This window comes from Coccinella septempunctata, chromosome 4, assembly GCF_907165205.1.
Source record: "Coccinella septempunctata chromosome 4, icCocSept1.1, whole genome shotgun sequence".
Classification (NCBI taxonomy): Eukaryota; Metazoa; Arthropoda; class Insecta; order Coleoptera; family Coccinellidae; genus Coccinella; species Coccinella septempunctata.
The window spans coordinates 3,493,475-3,513,998 of NC_058192.1; the positions used below are offsets into that span (position 1 = coordinate 3,493,475).

Genomic DNA, 20,524 nt, shown 5'->3' on the forward strand with positions numbered 1-20,524 from the left:
AGTTGAAAGTCTTTTTGCTATGGGCGTCGAACTTCGGACTCTTTTTCATTTCCAGAAATGATTTTCTGGAAACAGAACTTCCTCAATGAAATTTGGTGCAAAAATTGAGTATCATCTGGCAAGCATCCTTTCAGCTTTTTGCTTTGATCATCCCGATGATTGAATAAAAATTATTGGTCATTTGACCAGCGTTTCAAACGGCCAGTAAACGAGTCCAGATTTGACCATGTAGTTGTGATAAGACCTAAATTTTTTTATATCCTTTCATGACTCGAAAATCCTTTCTTTATACGAGAAGGATACAGAGAGACTAGGTACGTGATTTCGGCTGTAAAGGTATCGACTCTTTGATGAAACCGAATAATTATCCTTAATAAGCTGTAATCACTTGAAAATTTTGTTGTATCAATAGATCGGAAAAAACTGAGATCAAGGACTTCAACTTATTTCGAAATGCATCATACCAAACAAGATTCGATCACTATACGGAAGAGTATAACAATAACTACAGGAGAGCTATAAATTTGGGGAAAATTACATTTTTTCTACGAATTTACACAAGAACTTTATACTTATACTCCATTCAAATTTATTTTAGCAGTCGGTTGGCCATGAAATAATTTTCTCAAGTTTTTGTAACTAGAACGGAGTGAGGTTGGCACTCATGAAATGTCGCTAATGTCATAACGCCGTTGCCACAACTAATATCAATTTTTATTACGAAAATGGCGAAAGTGATTGAAAAAAGAACAGGGTTTCAGGAAGTGCTATTTAGAATTCAGGTCCGCTCATTCAAATAGTTATACCCTGATATTCTAAAATCCACAATACGTCAGGCCGTAGCGAACATATTCAATGTAAGAGAATTTATATAATGTTTCATCTGAATCTAAACGACTTATATTTCAGCTGAATATTTCCACAATCAGAAAGATTGTGAATGAAGAGGATGACAAAGAATTTCCTTCTATTGGGAGACCCAAAAAAGTAGTGGCATTTGAAAATTTTATGTTTAAGTGAATTAATGCGAAAAGTTTACTACAGGATTTTCGATGAATGTCATCGTAGAATAAGTTCCCGAAAATCGATTTTTCTATTTTTCATTTGACCTGTCCTATACATTGTAAATGTCTTAAGGTACCAATCCTGTTAATTGTTTATTCATGTGAAATTTTTGTTCAAGGATGAAGTTCATCTTGACTTGAAACTTCCTTTGATTTCTTTTACTTATATTGATGCAAGATGATTTTTGTTGGAGAATTTAACATTCTAGTGATTATCTGTTAATTCCTTCGGGAGATACCCATTCCCAACCACTGCATCATATGCATTTCATCTTCGGGTTAATATTTTTGAAATCCACAACTGATGTAACGTATTGAAACTTCAGCCAAGGAAGATAACGAACATTAACTCTCCTCAAGCTAGTGCATATTATGATATTATCCTGATCTCTTGTATTTTCCATGCAAATAACTGGATTTGGTATGCCTTCAATCAGTTTGTATAAACTTCAATTATGTGCGTCACATATTTTCCGAATAGATTCGACATTGTGATAAAATACGTAATAACAGAAACTTTTACGTAGAACGGGCAACATAGCGTGGATTTAAAACTAAAAAATGTTTTGACAAGCTTCATAACCCCACATTTTCGTATTATACAGAGTGAAATGTGTCAAATTTCCATGGCCAACCGAGTGCTATTTAAAACAAAAGTGAATGGAGTACATATATCTTATTTTTCGAGAATCTGGACTACTTGAGTGAATATATACATGGTGAGCGATTGAAAACGAGGCAAGCTTTGGGGAAATTACTTCTGGTAATTTCAATACACACGTCGGATTGAAATTTCTAGGTAAAAGGGAGCATTTGATCAATATACTCATAGCATCTGTACATACAAACGTTCTCAATATACGACGGAGGTACATGGAATGGTCGTTGGGCAAGAATTCCTGGGAATAGTTCCCATTCTCGAATTTTCGCATACTGAGTGTACCCAACTATACCCCCCATTCCATTGTGCTCGGTTTAGATACGTGTACAGAAGAAAAGAATTTGAAGTTTCATTATCCGGTACCTCACATACAAAAGTTGCTCGTACATAGGTGTTCAATTCACCTTTTTTCCTACCTGGAGCTGTTATTGAAGCCGACCGGCCCAATTGAGACTATGAAGACCGGTCTGAAACACACCCGTGTACCTAAAGATATTTGGAGGCGATATATTTAATGTTAATCCAAATAAACGGTAGAAATTATTACTAGCGCAGCAAACTGGTTTAGCCGTTGGCTCCATCGTGTACGGAGATGGAGATCGCTTTGGCCATTAAATCCTAAACAATTATTCTTTTGAACGTAGGCCATCGGCAGCTGAGGAGTAGGTAGGTAATTAAAATCCGAGGAGAATTTCGGATTGCGAAAGATTTAATAAGTGATGGACCCTTGATAAGGATGTGTTAGGACATTCGGTGATAGACGTTTACACCTGCATGGTCTAAAACGAACGCGTTTAGTTCCTAGAAGCTTAAGAAGAACTGGCACCTCACTATCGTCAGACTCATTCACTTTACTGGGTCGTTTATCTTTTGCGGTCTAACCTCGATACGATAGTGTCTGATTGAAAGAACTACGATCTTCATTCTTTCGAAAATCCAACTCAAACTGCTCACTCCAAACCAAATTTATGTTTTGTCTCTGGACTCGTACATTTGTAGGCAATATACTGTATCATAATGTGCAAATTCACCTATTTATTTAGAAATAAATGATAGAATTTGAAATCTAATCGTTCTGCTTCAATAGCATGAGGCATTTTCATGGCATAAGACAAATTTATGCAGTTAAGCAAATGGACGTTCCACAAAGTGTTATCTCCCTACAATAAAGATATTTCTGGACATACAACGGACATTTTCGATATATCTCTTGTTTATTATTCATGTTTTCCACTATTAGACAAGATTGAAGTTTTCCCCACATCGAGAGGACCGTCTTTGCCAAGCAAAAACATGAAAATTTATCATAAACTTGGTCCCATTCCATCATGAAAGTGGTACCACAATCATCGTTATGTTGCCGATAAAACTTCTTCATTATTGTAATGGCGGTCGGACATTCGGCCAGTTGTAATTCAACTTCTGTTTTCGCATGCATCGAATCAAAATGTAAATGACTGTTCATACCGAAAATATGGAAATGAATTGCGTGTGGCATTTCACGTTTACAGAAGGGATTGATTATTGTAATGAGTGGAAAAGGCTGGTTATTTCATGTTTTATGACAGAAACATAAAACGTTATTACCGTTACTGAGCATATATTTATATTCGTATATGGAATTGTTAGGGAGTCTAGTATTTCTGATCGTTCTCCCTAGCAGGAATATGCAAAGGTTTTCATGGTGGTATTTTCGTTTCCTTGTCGAACAGTGCATTTGTTTTTCAATCACTCTTCACCCATTATTATTAAGATTCTTTATATTATTTCACCATAGTGAACACAATACATTATTTGTGGGCATATCTCAAAGCAATGTTCTGCTGACAACGTTTCTCTGCCTCCGTAGCAAAATCTCAACAACAATATTATACATATATAGAGGTAGAATCACTTACAGGTGAAATTTTGTCTTCTGTAGTTGTGCTGGTCAGTCTTTGTCCAACAGATGCCGCTCCAGCAGGGACATCCGCTAATCCTCTCACTTGTAACATTTGTGCAGTCTTTAAAAAATCTGTTAACTGTTCTTGACCTATATGCACTTCACCATTATACATAAACCTGGAAGAAAGGTCCATAATATGAATTTTGCATTGATGAATATTACCATAACAAATGAGATTCGTGACAGTAATCAGAAATATGGGCGATGATGAGATACTCTAAAAAAATTCTGCCCACATTTATTTTTTCACAATTTATCTTGGTAGGAATTGGTTTGATGCCAAGTAACGAAACTACCAAAGAGTCTCAATGAGAGAAATGCGCTTTGATGTGAGGATATTAGACTGTTGGTAAAATATTAATGCTAAGAAAGACATACTGGCCAATGTGAAAAAAAGTCTTGATATTGTTTAATATTTTGAAGGGATTCTACTTGAAAATTGTTATTATATTGTAGACCCTTTCAAAGTATGAATAGTTTAGAAACTGAATTTATAGATTTTTGGGCAAGAAGTTACTTTGGTTTTATCCCTAAATCGAACCAACCTGAACAAATAAAAGGCTAATTATTAATTCTAGAGATAGAAAGAATTATTCATTTCTGATAAAAGTATTATTCATTTCAATATTTTTTCCGAAATCATCTGGGATTCAATAATGACTTTTCACATTAACTACCGAACTTGAATATAATCTCGAGGTCTAATTGTTTTCGACATACGTGTCAGAAAAATTTTCCAATTGATTCTTAATGGTGCAAACGTAATAGAATTATTGAATCGACTTTCGAAGAATTGGGAATTTCGTCGTGAATATCATTATTCAAATAAGTTTGTATTGGGATTTTGAACAGGTATTGAATATACGAGGGACGTCCGAAAGTTTCAGTCTTTCGTGAGTGAGAATTTAAAAGCCAAGACAGGTCAATTTTTATTTTGGGAAGACAACATCTGATTGTAAATAGAATTAATCTTAAAACATAACAGATGTGTAGTGTCATAGATTGAGCTTGTTATTCTGAAGGGAATGTTTTTGTCTGAATGGCCTAAGCAGTCGTGGACATACTAAAAGGAAGAAGAAGAAGAAGAATAAGAGGAATGTTGTTGTCAAGAAGAACGAGCGTTTGAATTTTCAGAGAAAATATCATTTATGATATGAAATTAAAGGTTATGTTTGAAATCTAGTAACTCTTGTACTAAATAAAGTAAAAAAACGATAATAAAATAATTAAAATAACATATTGGAGACGGATATCAGATCTGATATGGGTGGTTGGAGTTCCCAATTGCTTCCATTCCGAACTCACCTTAATAAACTCTCCATATCTTTGTGTTGGACGTCTCTTAATATAACAATAGGATGCTGGCAAGGATTCGCTTTCAATAATTTCCTAAAATACGGACTACAGGCGGAAAGGACGACTTTGTGGGCGGTGAAGGAGCAGCCGTCGCACGCCAGGGTGACGTCTACGAAGTCCTCCTCGTCCCTCAAGTGCCTGAAGGAAGAAAGTATGGACGAGTGAAAATCGTTCCATCGCAGCGAGTACTGCTGCTCTGGGGAGGTCTCGGCCCCCATAGGGCACTGAGAAGGTGCAATCTCTACGCCAATGATTATGCCGTTCTGTACACCACTGCCCTTTTGACTCGCACAGACCGCGTCCGGTCTCTGCGAAGGGTGCTCTGCTATCTCCCCTGCATTGACAGAGGGATCGGGAGGAAGGTGGTTTGGATGGAGAATTTTGACGGAGTGTTGCGGACCTCTGGATGGGGAAATTATGTTGGGGCTTCACGTTTTGGGGTAACGATGGGGGAGATTTGACATGTCAATCCTGAGAAAGTTCCTGAGGTGATCTGGAAACAGAAAGAATCGTCACGAAATGATACTCCGTTGTTAGAGACAAAAATTCATCGAATTTATGACCATATGGCCCTATACAGGGTTTTCCTAAATTGAACGTGCAAACGAAAAGGGGAGATTCCTTAAGTGAGTTTAAGAAAAAAATGTCCCATAAACATGGGGTCGCAAACGTTTCGTTTTCGAGATACAGAGTGTTGAAGTTTGAATTTTTTTCAAGTTTTTTTCTCATAGTATCTACACTTCACAAGATATTCAACTGAAATTTGGCATAGATATTACATTTTAGAGTTCTCACCACGCGACATGGCAATTTCGATAGAAGATCTACAGGGTGATATTTTTTCTGGAACACTGCCACCTGTTCTTCTGCAGAACTTTTTTTTGGTGAGCAACTGTTAATTTGAAGAAATGTAAAAAGAAGCTTTGTTCCTATACTAAACTTTTCGGTGTCTTGTAGTTTTGTCGTATCTACCAACGATTTCGAGAAAAAAAATTTTGGATTTTCACGAGGATTTCGAGAGAATCGTTCAAAATTTTTTTTCTCGAAATCGTTGGTAGATACGACAAAACTACAAGACACCGAAAAGTTTAGTATAAGAACGAAGCATCTTTTTACATTTTTTCAAATTAACAGTTGCTCACCAAAAAAAAGTTCTGAAGAAGAACAGGTGGCAGTGTTCCAGAAAAAATATCACCCTGTAGATCTTCTATCGAGATTGCCATGTCGCGTGGTGAGAACTCTAAAATGTAATATCTATGCCAAATTTCAGTTGAATATCTTGTGAAGTGTAGATACTATGAGAAAAAAACTTGAAAAAAATTCAAACTTCAACACTCTGTATCTCGAAAACAAAACGTTTGCGACCCCATGTTTATGGGACTTTCTTTTCTTAAACTCACTTGAGGAATCTCCCCTTTTCGTTTGTACGTTCAATTTAGGAACACCCTGTATACAGGAGGAGTCTTTGACTCGCACAAATATTTCAACAGTAGATTCTTGAGGTCAAAAGACACACTTTTTTCCTTTACCTTTTTTTCCGCATCGGCTCGGTTTGAAAGATACAGGCTGTTGAAAAACCATAAAAAATGTTATTTTTAGTTCTATCTCACGAACGGTTTCATCGAATGAAATTAATTTCGGAATATAGTTTTTCATTTATTTGATGAATCTTTTTCGAACACAAGATATCACCCACGTCTTCTAGTACTCTCATTATGACAATTACGTACCATAAAAATACCAAAAATTCAAAGAACCCAACTCTTGAAACTAAGTTGGACTTTATCTTATGAATATTTGAACGTTTCGGCAAATAAAAGTATTCTTCATATTTTCTCGTATAATGCGCCGTTTTCGAGTAATTTGATGTTCAAAAATTGACCGAATGCAACTCTGTTCAAAAGATCCACAGATGTGTAGTGTCACAGATTTAGCTAGTTATTCTCAAAGTATGGCACAGCACATCTCTGAATGGAGACATTACTAATCCACAATTCGGATTTTTTTCTACATCCACATATATCTGAAAAAAAGAGTTGTGATTTGTCACAGGTGGCAGTTTATTCGGCTAAACCTCTGAAAAAGAATCGACACGCGACTAGATTGACACGCGAAGTTCCAAAATTATCTACATTATATCCTGAACGTACCAATTTTCGAAACAGATATTGCTGTTATTATTATTAATTATTTCGGAGTTTTCAAACATGTGGTCAGTAAGTGAAAGAAAATAGATCTTTAGGAAAAAAGGGATTTAAATGGAATATTCGGAAAAATATATGACATTGGTGAATACAGGGGTAATATGAGAGAAGTTTACATCAATGTTTACGTTTTTCGATTATCTATTTTTTACGTAATTTTATGTTTTCTGAATTTTTTTTTCTTCCACCTGTATGTCATATTGTACTGTATGTTTATGTGATTTGAAACAGTTTTTTTGAAACCGGCACTATTTCTTTGGCAATTTTAGATTTTCAAGGTTTATTAAGCGAAAAAAATCAGTACCATTAGAAATCTCGCATGTGTTATATAAAATCCCACATTTTTGAAATAAGAGGCGAATTTCCAAGAGATGAATAATGTATGATCTCCAGATATAGAATAGAAAGAGCAACATATCATTCACTCCAAACTCCGACGCCTCCACAGTGAAACGTTGGAATGTCCACTAAATATCCGAACAAAAAACCAATAGCAGATGATCTGATCCATTCTCTCAACAAATTTAAATGAGATAGGTATCTCTCAACCTTCCACGAACGATAAATTAAATGTACGTTTTGTGTAAATCGAGTTCAAGTGGGTGTCAAGTAATTGTTAATTATTGCAAACATTCGATTCGGTTGTTTAGCATTGTATCTAGCTTTCTATTTTTAAAGGTTGTTTCATAAATTATTTATCGTAATTGTCCTCATGATGCTGTTATTTATTGTTGTTGTGTACGGTTTTATTAGAATTTTATGATGTTCCCAAATCTGAATAATCAACAATTCATTATTAAATGCTGGACAAGATGACATATTTTTTTTCACGAAATTTATGGGAGTTACTTATTGCGAAATTTGTTTGCTATTTGCATGACCGGTGAGAGCATTTTTGGAATTTTCTAATCGTACCTATTGGTCGAGGTAACTCATCATTTTGATTGGGCAATTGACTATTTTCAGTACAAAGTAGACATATCACAAACAATAAAACAATCCGATAACTGATCTTTGAGATGATCCTTAGTAAAAATAAGGTTTGACCAAAATACGTAGTTGTACTTAGATTCTGGTGTATATGGAAAAGAGTAAAAATCTCGCACTATTTAACACGAATCTCCATGGCTACCTATCACCTAATTTTCAATATACATATTCATAAGATGGAACTAAACACAGATCTACATCTTTCAGAACCAATTCCCATAGGTACCTTTCAAAATTGCCGGTAACAAGATACCATACAATAATCTAGATAATTAAGGCATGAATTTGAAGCAATATAAAATCTATTTACTCAAAGAAATAATGAGCTGCTATAAAAATTGTTATATTTTCATAATTAAACCCCATAATTATCGTGTTAAGACAATGAATAATATGAAATATTTGGTGTAATTACCTTCTGTTCGTTCCGAGGAAGTTACGTCTGAGAAACTGACAAGTCTTTTCCTATTCTCAAATATTCTTATTCAATTACACAATTTTGATTTCATTATGCAGAAATATTCCTTTCTAATTGAACACATTTTCTCATGAAATATGTTCGTTTGGTTGGTTTAATTATTACAGGAGTTCGTTATACCTTTTATCGTTAAAAAAAAATTCAATTATATTTCCACCGTGTTGATGTGTTCCAAATATATTCATCGAATTAACTGAAAGGATACTTTGAAATAATTCAAACCGATTGAATGTATGGGATGTAAATGCAATTCTAACTGACGTGCTGAATAATATTGATATCGTTGGATTGAAGGAAAATTCGAATAACATTGCCGTCTTGTTTATAAATGTATACCTTCAAGGCAGGAAAGAAAGACAACGAAAATTTATGTGTATTCTTAATGGAGTCCGACAAAACTTCTCATGTAACACATATGCATCTGAAAATATCATATTAGCTTATGATGAAATAACCAGATTATAACATTGTTACCCAAGATTGGTAAGTCTGAAATTATTGACATTTTAATTAGTATTTTGCAATGGATACTTAAACATAATCTAATTTTCGACACTTTTCTCCAGATATATGTGGGGGAATACGAATGGGTCAGTTCATTAGTTGAAGAACATTTCGTAGTTGTAAAAAAACCGAAGATAATATAAATCATTTGGATATCTATGTAATTTGGTTTGATTTTTAGAGCTCATTAGTGGCAGAATGAAATTTTCAAATTCACTTCACCGATTTATAGGTATTTTTTTGTGATATTCACCTTGTTGCTGGATGCGTTTACCGGACATTAAAATAAAATAAAAACGTTCAGAGAGTAAATAGTTGCGATCATATGGAGTTGTTTACATTTCATTATTCGACAAATGTTTATATGTAGTTGTAACGCAGTCTGTGCAGAGTTTTAACTACCCTCGTATTCTTTCTAGAATAATCTATTCTTAGGGGTTCTGACCACTGAAACTTGAAAAGGGGTTAGGTTTGTTTGCACTTAGAAAGAAGAAAGAAGGGACCTACAATTTAGAGGATAATTTTCAATGTTCTACTTCGTGAGATGCAAAAAAGGAATTTTTCATTCATTTCTAGGAAAAGTATTGAATGAGGTAAGGTTTGAATCAGCGAACACCCTGTGTTACTTGATCTACCACCGATACTGGAGTGATAATGATGCTATTTATCTAAAAAATTTCGTTCGTTTTAAAATTATGATACCGATCCTTACAATATCTCAATTGAATTTATCTGCGATGAAGAATTTTTTCGAATGAATGAACATTTAAATTTACGTACACTTCGGTTCTGTTTTTCCGCGGAATGTTATCCGTCACTCAGAGCACGTGATCACAAATTCGCGAAGACTGAAATCGCGATGCAGCGGGGAAAAGCCAGGGGGGTATAATTTTCCGATAACGAAAGGCCTCGTTAGAATCGAGGCCGAAATGAATAAAATCAATACGGCACTAAAAATTAGTTACTGGACAATGGCGCAATGGCAAAAAAACGGGATATGCGCAAAAATAGAAAAATTCGGTTAAAAACTACGTACGTTCAAGCCTGCCCTGGCGCGCAGGAGGAGCAAGTACGGCCAAGAGAGAAAAAAGTCCATTTCTGATTGGTTCCCAATAATTGCAAAATCAATACGCAATTTAATTGATCAAAACATTGAGGAATTAAGGCTCCCCCTCCTCTCCCTAAGATTCTCCCCCTCTTCAGCGCCACGAGGGATGATTTTTATGGAAATCCCCATTTACCCCTTCATCCCCCTGCGCGCTCCGCCACCCTGAGTTGTCACTGCGAAAACAGAAACTATCGGAACAAACCCTATTTAACTGATCGATACGTTAACAGTCACGGCGTTTAAGAAACGACTTTAAGTCTATTTCTGTGCCAGGAGTCTAAATAAATACGTATAAATAATCTAAGAAGCCGTGTCCAATTTAGATTGTAAAACTTGCGTCGCACGTGTATTTAATTATCCTCCTGCGTGAATAAAAATAAGATTGTTGGGTTGAAATCGAGTGGTTACTCACCGTTCCAATTTCTAGGCGTAATCCAGAAAAAAATAAAAAATTCACTGATGAGGAGGGAAAATCACAGATAAGTTAATGTCACTCGGTTAAACGCAAAATATCACAAGTGTAGAGGGATGATTGTTGGGGTTATTCACTGTCACTACTTGGTTTTCCTCGAGTTGAGGGGAAAATTTCGTAAAACTATTGCACAAGGTGAGAGGGACGTACAGAGGCTGTGTCTGCACGCGGCGCTAGCAATTATCCGAAACAATCCAGCAATGTATGCCTACTACGCCGAGTCAAAAACAACATATTCGCCGACTATGGGCTCTCCTTTCCTTCGCTCGGCCAAGTGCGTGTGGAGTGTGGACTGAGTATAGCGTGCAGAATACACTTGCGCGCCACGACCTGCCTGTTTAACCGCCTACCACGATTTGAGCAGTGTACTTGCTCTCGGTGGCACTTGGCCTGCCATGATGGCTGCTGCTGCTGCTGCTGCTGCGGAACGGTGGAAAACCGGCCAAAGGCACTGCACATTGCACATTCTCTGTCGCTTTATCACCCGCACATTCGTCACTCTCGCTCTCGTTCTCGGGGACGGTTTGATAGCGGGCTGCTTCTCTAGCCGGGCGCCCGACCGGGGGGGTTTTCCCCGATTTCGCGAGATGCGTTCGGTTCCGGTGCCCGAATTGTTTCACCCCGATGGGAAAATGAGGATGTTCTTCCGTTGTTTATGGGGGAGTATCGATTCGATCGAGAGGGGTCATTTTTTCATTCATTTCACACCTGATCTATATTGTATTGTTTAACAGTCTCAGGATTCTCAGGAAAACATTTTTTTTCCACTGTCAACATTTGCAAATATGAGAATTTTGAACAAATTTAACCCTATTCTTCTTCTACGGCTTTTAAATATATCAATGCATAGTCTTATATTATGTAGTTAGTATTATTAGTGAGTAACTTAATCTAATACTAGCCAAATGACCCTGCCAAAACCAAAAGCGTAGAAAATTCTTTATTTTTATGCCTGTTTGATGTAGGTTCTATCTACGACCTCGGACTAGTCAGTAAAATGACCCGGGTCGATATAGCTAAATGAATAATTTTTTGTTCGGTGGTGGAGCGCGGGTAAATACAGATGAAATTATTCTGAATCCGAAATTTTTTATTTTTCGAACTATATCGACCGGGGTCATATTTTTGACTAATTCGAGGTCGTAGATTACGAATATGCAATTAGATTTTTCTTAGGATTAGTATTTCAGGATATAAATCACTTTCAGTGAAAAATTTTGAAAAAATTGGTCAACTTTGAGGAGTTTTACTAGCCAGGAAAGATACACTGGACATATGCTGATTTTTTTGGTCATAGATTGATCGTTCGCGAATGAAAAAATCCAACCTTCATTCACCTACCGCGAACAGTTCCGATTTTACGATTTTTTCCGTGAAGGTCCAAAATTTCGAACTTTGCATCGCCCTAACTTCAAAACTAATCCTTTCAGCAAAATTCTGTTTGCATATTCGTGATCTACGCTCTCGATTTAGTGAATAATTCAGTTTTGGTGGAAATCGGGGACATCAAAAATTTTTCAAATTTTTCCATACATATGTATGGAAAAATTGCGATTTTTTGAAAAATATTTTTGGTCTCCGATCAAAATCAAACTCATACTGTATACTAAATCGAGGGTGTATAACACGAATATGCAAACAGATATTTTAAAAAAAATTTATTTTCCAAGTTATGGTCGATGGAAAATTGGAAAATTTGGACCTTCGCAGAAAAAATCATAAAATCGGAACTGTTCGCGTTAGATGAATGAAAATTGAAATTCTTCATTTGCAAAGGATCCATCTATTACCAAAAAAATCAGCATATGACTTATGTTTTTTTTCAGGCTGCTACAGCTCCTCAAAGTTGACCAATTTTTTCGAAATTTTCCACTAAAAATGGTTTATTTCCTAAAATACTGATCTTACAAAAAATCTAATTGCATATACGTAATCTACGAACTCGAATTAGTTAGTTAAAAAACCCGTGTCGATATAGCTAAATGAATAATTTCTTGTTGGGACTAATTTCGTAGGAAGAGCGCGGGTTGCAAACGACAATTTTTGTAAATCAAAACTTTTTTATTTTTCGAACGATATCGACTCGGATCATTTCGTTGACTAATCCGGGGTCGTAGATTACGAATATTCAACTAGATTTTTCCAAAGGTTAGTATTTTAGGAAATGAATCACTTTCAGTGGAAAATTTCGAAAAAAATTGTCAACTTTAAGGAGCTGTGTTAGCCAGAAAAGGGCCACTAGATATATGCTGATTTTTTTGGTAATAGATTGTTCCTTTGCAAATAGAAAAATCGAGCTTTTATTCACCTGCCGCGAACAGTTTAGGTTTTATGATTTTTTCCGCGAAGTTCCAAAATTTCGAATTTTTCATCGACCATAATTTGAAAACTAATCCCTTCAGCAGAATTCTGTTTGCATTTTCGTGATCTACGCCCTCGATTTAGTATATAATCTTATTTCGGTCGAAATCGGGGAGATCAAAAATTTTTCAAATTTTTCCATACATATGTATGGAAAAATTTCGATTTTTTTGAAAAATATTTTTGGTCTCCGATCTGAACCAAATTTATACTGTCGACTAATTCGAGGGCCAAGATGACGAATATGCAAACAGATATTAAAAAAAAATTATTTTTCAAGTTATCGTCGATGAAAAACTGGAAAATTTGGACCTTCGCGAAAAAAATCATAAAATCCGAACTGTTCGCGGTAGATGAATGAAAATTAAAATTTTCTATTTGCAAAGGATCCATCTATCATCAAAAAAATCAACATATGTCTAATACTCTTTTTCTGGCTGCTACATCACCACAAAGTTGACCAATTTTTTCGAAATTTTCCACTAAAAATGATTTAATTCCTAAAATATTGATCCTACAAAAAATCTGATTGCATATTCGTAATCTACGATCCCGAATTAGTCAATGAAATGACCCGGGTCGATATATTTGTACTATTTAACGAAACGGTACCGCGCTACCTTGCGGCTGCCGCCCCCTCTGATTGCCGCCCGCGAGCGGGGCACGCGCTGCACCCCCCGCTAAGAGAGCTCCTAACATAGCGATAGGACCAATATCCCTTGAAAAGCTTCAGCTCTGGGAAAAATATTGAGAGTGTTGAAGTTGCACAACAATAGATTATAATGCAATAATAACACACCTGAAGAAATAACATTCAGCAACACAGCACCATATTTGTGATATTCGAAAGCACACCCTTCATCAATTAAGTGAAATTGAAATTTTCCTCAGAGGCAATGTCTTTAAATGCGTTTTTCTCAAAAACGGCTAAAATTATCGCCTTCATACAATATCAACAATATTATGAACAAATGATTTGTACATCCTACTTTCTAATAGAAATCACTAAGAAATCATTCATGTGGCGGCAGCTATAACAATATTTGAGGTGATACATAAAATAAAATTACTTTCCCAAACTAATACCTTCCGATTTTGATGGCAATTAGAAATAAACACTTGAAGTATCAGCAAAAACGAATTAAACTCAACTTTGATCTTTTTCAACAGCAATATTTCATTGGGTCCTAATTGATTCCATCGTCACATATTGATTCGAGTCCAAATGGATATGAATCAACCTGTGTACTGATATTTTAAAACAAAAACAAACAGGCATAACTGGGGAGTAGCAATTGTAATGAAATTTTACCCAGGTGTAATAAATAATAATAAAAATTCAACAAATTGTAGTATGCTTCCGGTTTTGGCAGGGTGATTTGGCTGGTGTATAGGTTCAAGTCACTCAAAATCTTTATGGGCAATTACCAAAATATTTCCGACATTCCACAGATATACCATACTTATTGTCGAAGACAGGATACTTGAAAATATTTCGCACTTGACAATTCATTTGTTCCACAGATCTCCGGTTTAAGACTAAGTGTTCTCAGTAAAAAACTCAAACAATAATAGTAGTTCAATTGTCCTCTCTCAATTCCATAGACCTGGAACCGATCATTTTAAAAGCTCGTTTAAAGGGATTGCCGAAGTTCTTTCTGTATTTAAATACGCACATCTACCCTCTCTCTAACCACGCTGAATTTCTGCCTCATCTATTTTTTTATTTTAAGTTCTTCCTTTGTTAGTTAATATAATGTTTGTTTTACGATTTATACGAAGGATAGTACAGGGTGGGCAAAATTCATCTACTGAGGGGATCTGGAGCCTATAGCAGCTAGAAGAAAACGGATGACTCATTTCCGAGCTCTTTTCAGATAAACAAAGAATGGTGAAAACCATAGCCTCCTACTCTTCTTCGTTTTTGAGTTATAAACAATGAGATTTTGACGATCAAATAACTTTTTTGTCTTTAAAGTAACGGATCAGAAACTTGAACCTTCTACAGGCACTTTTTTATGTAGAATCCACTAGCGAGCTAAAAATATTTTTTCATTTCGAATGATTAGGCGAGATTTGGTTTTTTTAAATGCAAACTTTTATTGAATTCGTTATTTTTGCATTGGAAAAAAACTTTTGTCTGAAGATTCTATTTATAAAAGTGCCTAAGAAGGTTCATGTTTCAGATCAGTTAATTCAGAGACAAAAAAGTTATGAGAACTTTTCGAAATCGTCAAAATCTCAATTTTTTTTCTTGTAACTCAAATCCTAGAAATAATAGGCCGATTCTGTTAACAGCTTTGGATTAATCAGAAGAAAATACAAAAATCTTCCTCGAAATTTTGATCGTAAGTGGAATTTCATATGCGTCGCTATCAAAAACACGAGCGTCTGAGCGGCACTAACTTACCATCAACATCTCAAACTGAAAATCGTCATTTCATTGAGAAGATTAACAAAATTTCTGTATCTCACCAATCAATTCGTTTAATTTCAAACGCATTGTAACCTGATGGCACATGGCCCACGACTGTACCACGTGTTTGAGCCAATTTTTGAAAATGCACCGCGCGTAAGCACGATTTTGAGTTAATACTATATATTTTGGGATTTTTCGTAAATAACAGTACATTATTGTGTGTTAGCGTCGAAATAAGTGTAGAGTTTCTAATTTCAGTTTACTATAACAAATAAAAAGGGCTGTTGAGAAAATAATTTTATTTGCTCGAAAAACAACCCCTATATTTTCATAACAAGCAACCAAATATATTTTTGCTTCTCCTAACCATTGGGAAACATTTATTAGTGTTTTGATTCCGAAAGAGTGTAGTGAATTCAAAAACTATCGTAGTTGAAATGGTTTAATTCAGTAGATGCTAATTCTAAATCATAAATCCTACTACCTACAATAAATCCAAGAATATTTCTGAGATTGTGCTTATGGCTAAATATAAAGCATTGAAATGTTACTTCACTTTAAGAATTGTATCCATTGACTCGATTTTTTCACCTACCATTGTGAATAATCTGCTATCGTGTAGTACTTTCTCAAGATTGAAGATGAGTAACCAACTGGTACATCTATAAAGAGAAGGTACTTCAATGCAGGGATTAATATGATATAAAGAATGATAGCTACTTACATAGTCGTTCCAGAAAATTTAACACAGATTACCTTCGATCCTGAAAAATATCCACGAACCACCCTAACGCGAAGACTCTGAAGTACTGAGACTTTTTGAAATTGCAGTGCATGACATTGACTGCACATTTTTGACCATGCATTTCTGTCTAGCAGGTACATCCACGTCCATTGTTCGGCGGTGGTTTTCTTCTGTCATTCATTTTTTGTTCACTTAAATGAGGGCTTTCTGGCCCACGGGTATATAGACCCTGTATTGAATCGCCCCTGGAATCATTACTGTCAGTAACGGGGTTTGCTTGAAATGTATCGCCTTTCACAAATAATTCCGTTTTAAATTGCTTTTGACTCCGGCTTAACTGGTGTGGAAGCTACATAAATATTAGTCGGGTCAGGTACCTACAACAAGAGCAATTTGGAAAGGGCACTAAAATATTTCTAGATAAAAGACCAGCAAGGATATTCTAGTTATAGAGAACGGAATTATTCCCAGGATAATAAAAATTCTTGCCTACCGATCACATATATGGACATCTCACGATCAACTTTGGTTTAGGTGTGCTTGTTTTTTGATATGTTCCTATTTTGCATGATTTCCATTGGGAATATTTTGAAATGGTACAAAAAGGTACCTACCCTTGAAATAGTCAGTCAATATCTTGGTACCTTCAAGAACGAAAAAAGCCCGTACTTCCACCCTCTTTTCTTGATGAACGAGAAAGAGAACGAGATTTTTTGGTTTCATAATTGAGAAAGAAACATTCTTGGAGCTGATGGAAACCGAAACTTCAATAACTGTTATTTGTCAATGATAGTGCATTAAATTTAATTGATTGTAAGAAGCAGAAATTTCAGGAATAATGAACCGATGAAGTATTTATTTAGCTATATTCTTCCATTCAGAAGAAATTGAAGGGAGTATCTAAGATAAAAGATTCAAAAATTCGAAATTCAAACTGAATACATTATTGGAGTTCATGTTCCATTTCTGCGAATCATTTTTCACAGAAAACTGTCGTAATTTTGACTAACAATTTTTCACACTCGAAATTTGGTCAACACTCTACCAGTTAAACCTTGATGTGATGAGAATTCTGAGGTATACTCAATTGAAACCTAAATTGAACCAAACGTTGATTTAACGTTCCATCAACTTACATGATTCAACTCGTTTCTCACCAATAAGAAACGTGTTCTTATTCTGCTTTTACAACGTAATTTCGATAAGGAGTAAAAAACGTGGCTTTAGCCACCAATATGAAACGTATCCTAAACGTTTAATCAATTGGTTGTAGAAAACGTTGAATTTTATGTTTACGCTATTATTGAATTCTCAATAGATGAAGTAAGATCGTAATCGTACGAAGAAAACGGATTATTTTTCTGAAATTAATCAAATTGTCGAATGTAATGGAGTATTAGAAAAGAATCAACACTTCAAGCAGCATTATTGTATAGCTGTATCAGTGGAGTAGCCTGCAGTGTACCTGCCTAACACTTTCGGAATCCTGGGTTCGAGACCCGACTTGGTAAAGGTGTTAATGCAGTGGATTATGAATGGAAACTTTAATTGAGGCTCAATATCCATTTTATCCATAGATGACAAAATAAGGAGGAATGGAAAATATGGTTGAAGCTTAATGACCTTAGGTGACAAGATTGGGGAACATTGTTGTTGTATCTTAACAAGATAAATTCGAGAAGTATATGCATCGTTTTCTTATAGCGTTTTCTATTGGTAAAACTAGTGCAGTGCGAGTGCATATTTTGATGTCACTAGAATCATTCCAAAGAATATGAAGCATTTCAATGGAATTCACTGTAAAAGAATATTCCATTTGTGAAACTTGTGCTCATTGAGTGCATATTATAAAAATAGAGCATATATTTAAAGATATCCTAATTCATATTTGAGGTTCTGTGATCCAGTGCAGCACTAGTTTTACCAATAGAAAACGCTATTACAAAGAGTTAAGTTGCTACGTGTAACAAACCTAAAATCAACGTGAGGAGATAACGTTGCTATAAAATTACGATGTAACGTATTTTCAACCGACCCTACTAACGACCGTAAGTGTATTCAACAAGAAATATACAATATACACACTAGTGTGAAATTAACACCCTGTGCAAGTTGAACAGTATAGCTTTTTAGGCGAACACAAAAAATTAAGATTTATTTTTTCTCATCTTAACTTCTTCAATCGATTTTATGATCTACTCTTATTGTACAATGTAATGAAGACCCTGGGGTTGATAAATGAGTGGATTCAACCGAAAATACTACGTTGGGTTAAATATCCAAAAAGCATAAACAAAGAGATTTTAACTATCAATTTTTTCCAGATCGAGCATTATTTTCACCCCCAATTATCAGAGCCAGAAGTGGCGGTCATCCCTTTACCACACCTCGTGGAATGGTTGAATATTTCATCGGAAAACCACCCCTCGATATCGTCCTCAAATCCCCTATCTCATTCCACACATTCTATGCTAAATTCCCTATTCCCGCGGCTAAATTTCCGACGTAATCACCCTATCTCACTTCTGCTGTAGCGGCCACCCTCCCCCTTCTTTTTGTCGGCTATTATTTCTAAAACCTCGAAGACAACCCGTTTTCTTTTGACACCCCATTTTCATTCACGATCTATTCCCCTGACACCCAAAGACAAAACGGATCATTCCGCTGTTTGGATATCCGTGAAAATAGCACTACGAATTCACACATAGGATACTAGGGCAATTGGAGAGCAATTTTTCGATAGATCTTCAGTCGATTGATTGATAATTTGATAGAGAAAAGAAAAACTTGCGAGCCTCTAATTCAGAATGAAATCAGTAAACCAGAGACTGTTTCTTTGTTGTAAATGTGCATGGAAAGGTAGAATAATATTTTAAATTTGCGATCATTTTGATGTAAGAGAATGTTATACAGCGTGTTTCAAAATCACGTTCATCTTTACCAAAATACAGATTCATATACCAAATATCAAATTGTTATTCCTTGTGGTAAGAAAAATATAAAACAAACATCAACTCATTCGAAAATCAGTCTGATTCAATTCGAAGAAATAATTCCTGCAGATTTTGTTTATATTTTTTACCGAACAAAAAAGTTAAATACACATAAGTGAAGAGAATAGAATCATATGGAGCAAAGATTACCGAGGATTTTCATTAGTTCGTCGTTTAGTGAGAAACCAGGTTGAAAATACAAATCATTTCGATTTTTTTCGGATATGGGAAATTACTTACTTATGATTTTAATCACAGTGATACTGAGCACAAGGTTTTTTGGTCATACCGGTATGACTTCCTGAAACAACTAACTTACATATTGGTAGTTATTGACTAAACATAGCCGGGTAATGATCATGTGTTCAAGTTATTTTTTGAACCCTTCAATTCGTAACATGGCGTACCATATACGCACTTACCCCTTGCGCCCCTTTGCCGCCAGGAAGGGTATTCATCTTCCGCGTTCACTATTGAGACAGGGGCGTTGCAGAGTGTATTGCCCATTCATCAAGTCGCCGACGACTACCAAACGTCCAAACAACCGTGAATTGTTAATACACTCGCTTGATTGGAGCGTGGGTAGAGAGGTGGAATCAGAATTAAATTTCATTAAATAAGGTTTTTCGATGAGGCACATTACCTAAAGTTAATTAGTGAAGAGTTTGAAATTCATAAGCAATGTTGCTTGGCTTTGCGACAAAATTTTCTGCTGATACTAGCTCCACGAAATTTTGAATATTTTGTACTCTAAAGAAATTACTACTTCTTTCTCACCTCTCTTCGATCTTCAATATGGTTGAAATATCGAGTGACAAGGACAAACTTCGCCAACATTTGCCGTGAAAGAACAATTCTTACGCAAGAGGCCAGCTCTTACCCCAGCCCATCGAAGGGCGCGTTTGGATTTTGCGAGAGAGCATATCTATTGGGAAGAGGCCGATTGGGAAAGAGTTCTCTTCACAGATGAGTCCTAGATTGTGCCTCTACCATTGTGATCGACGTTCCCTTGTATACAGACGTCCACATGAAAGATATGCTCAGTGCAATTTTCTGAATACTACTGGTTTCGGGGAAGGATCGATTATGGTATGAGGTGGAATATCTTTGACTGCTCGCACAGACCTAGTGGTCATTGATAATGGAGCTATGAATGCTGATAAGTATATAAGGAACATTCTTGAAGAGCATGTAGTGCCATTTGCCCCATACATTGGTGAAAAT

At 35.7% G+C, this 20,524-nt stretch overlaps 1 protein-coding gene across 10 annotated transcripts in view; it reads right to left on the reverse strand.

Annotated features, from left to right (window-relative positions):
• LOC123312073 (protein abrupt-like) overlaps positions 1-19,871 on the reverse strand; it is a 37,969-nt gene extending 18,098 nt beyond the window's left edge. For 2 of the 10 annotated variants that reach the window (XM_044896280.1, XM_044896281.1), the window contains exons 1-3: positions 10,723-11,271; positions 4,976-5,519; positions 3,624-3,786 (exon numbers count right to left, since the gene is read on the reverse strand). In XM_044896280.1, the coding sequence (XP_044752215.1) occupies positions 3,624-3,786; positions 4,976-5,244 (432 nt within the window). In that variant the 5' untranslated portion in view covers positions 5,245-5,519; positions 10,723-11,271. Of the gene's footprint in view, positions 1-3,623; positions 3,787-4,975; positions 5,520-8,635; positions 8,944-9,982; positions 10,098-10,238; positions 10,260-10,722; positions 11,274-19,540; positions 19,662-19,722 lie in introns of those variants that run through there. The other 8 variants (XM_044896273.1, XM_044896275.1, XM_044896278.1 and 5 more) reach the window with 8 other exon arrangements.
• Between the last annotated feature and the right edge of the window lie 653 nt (positions 19,872-20,524).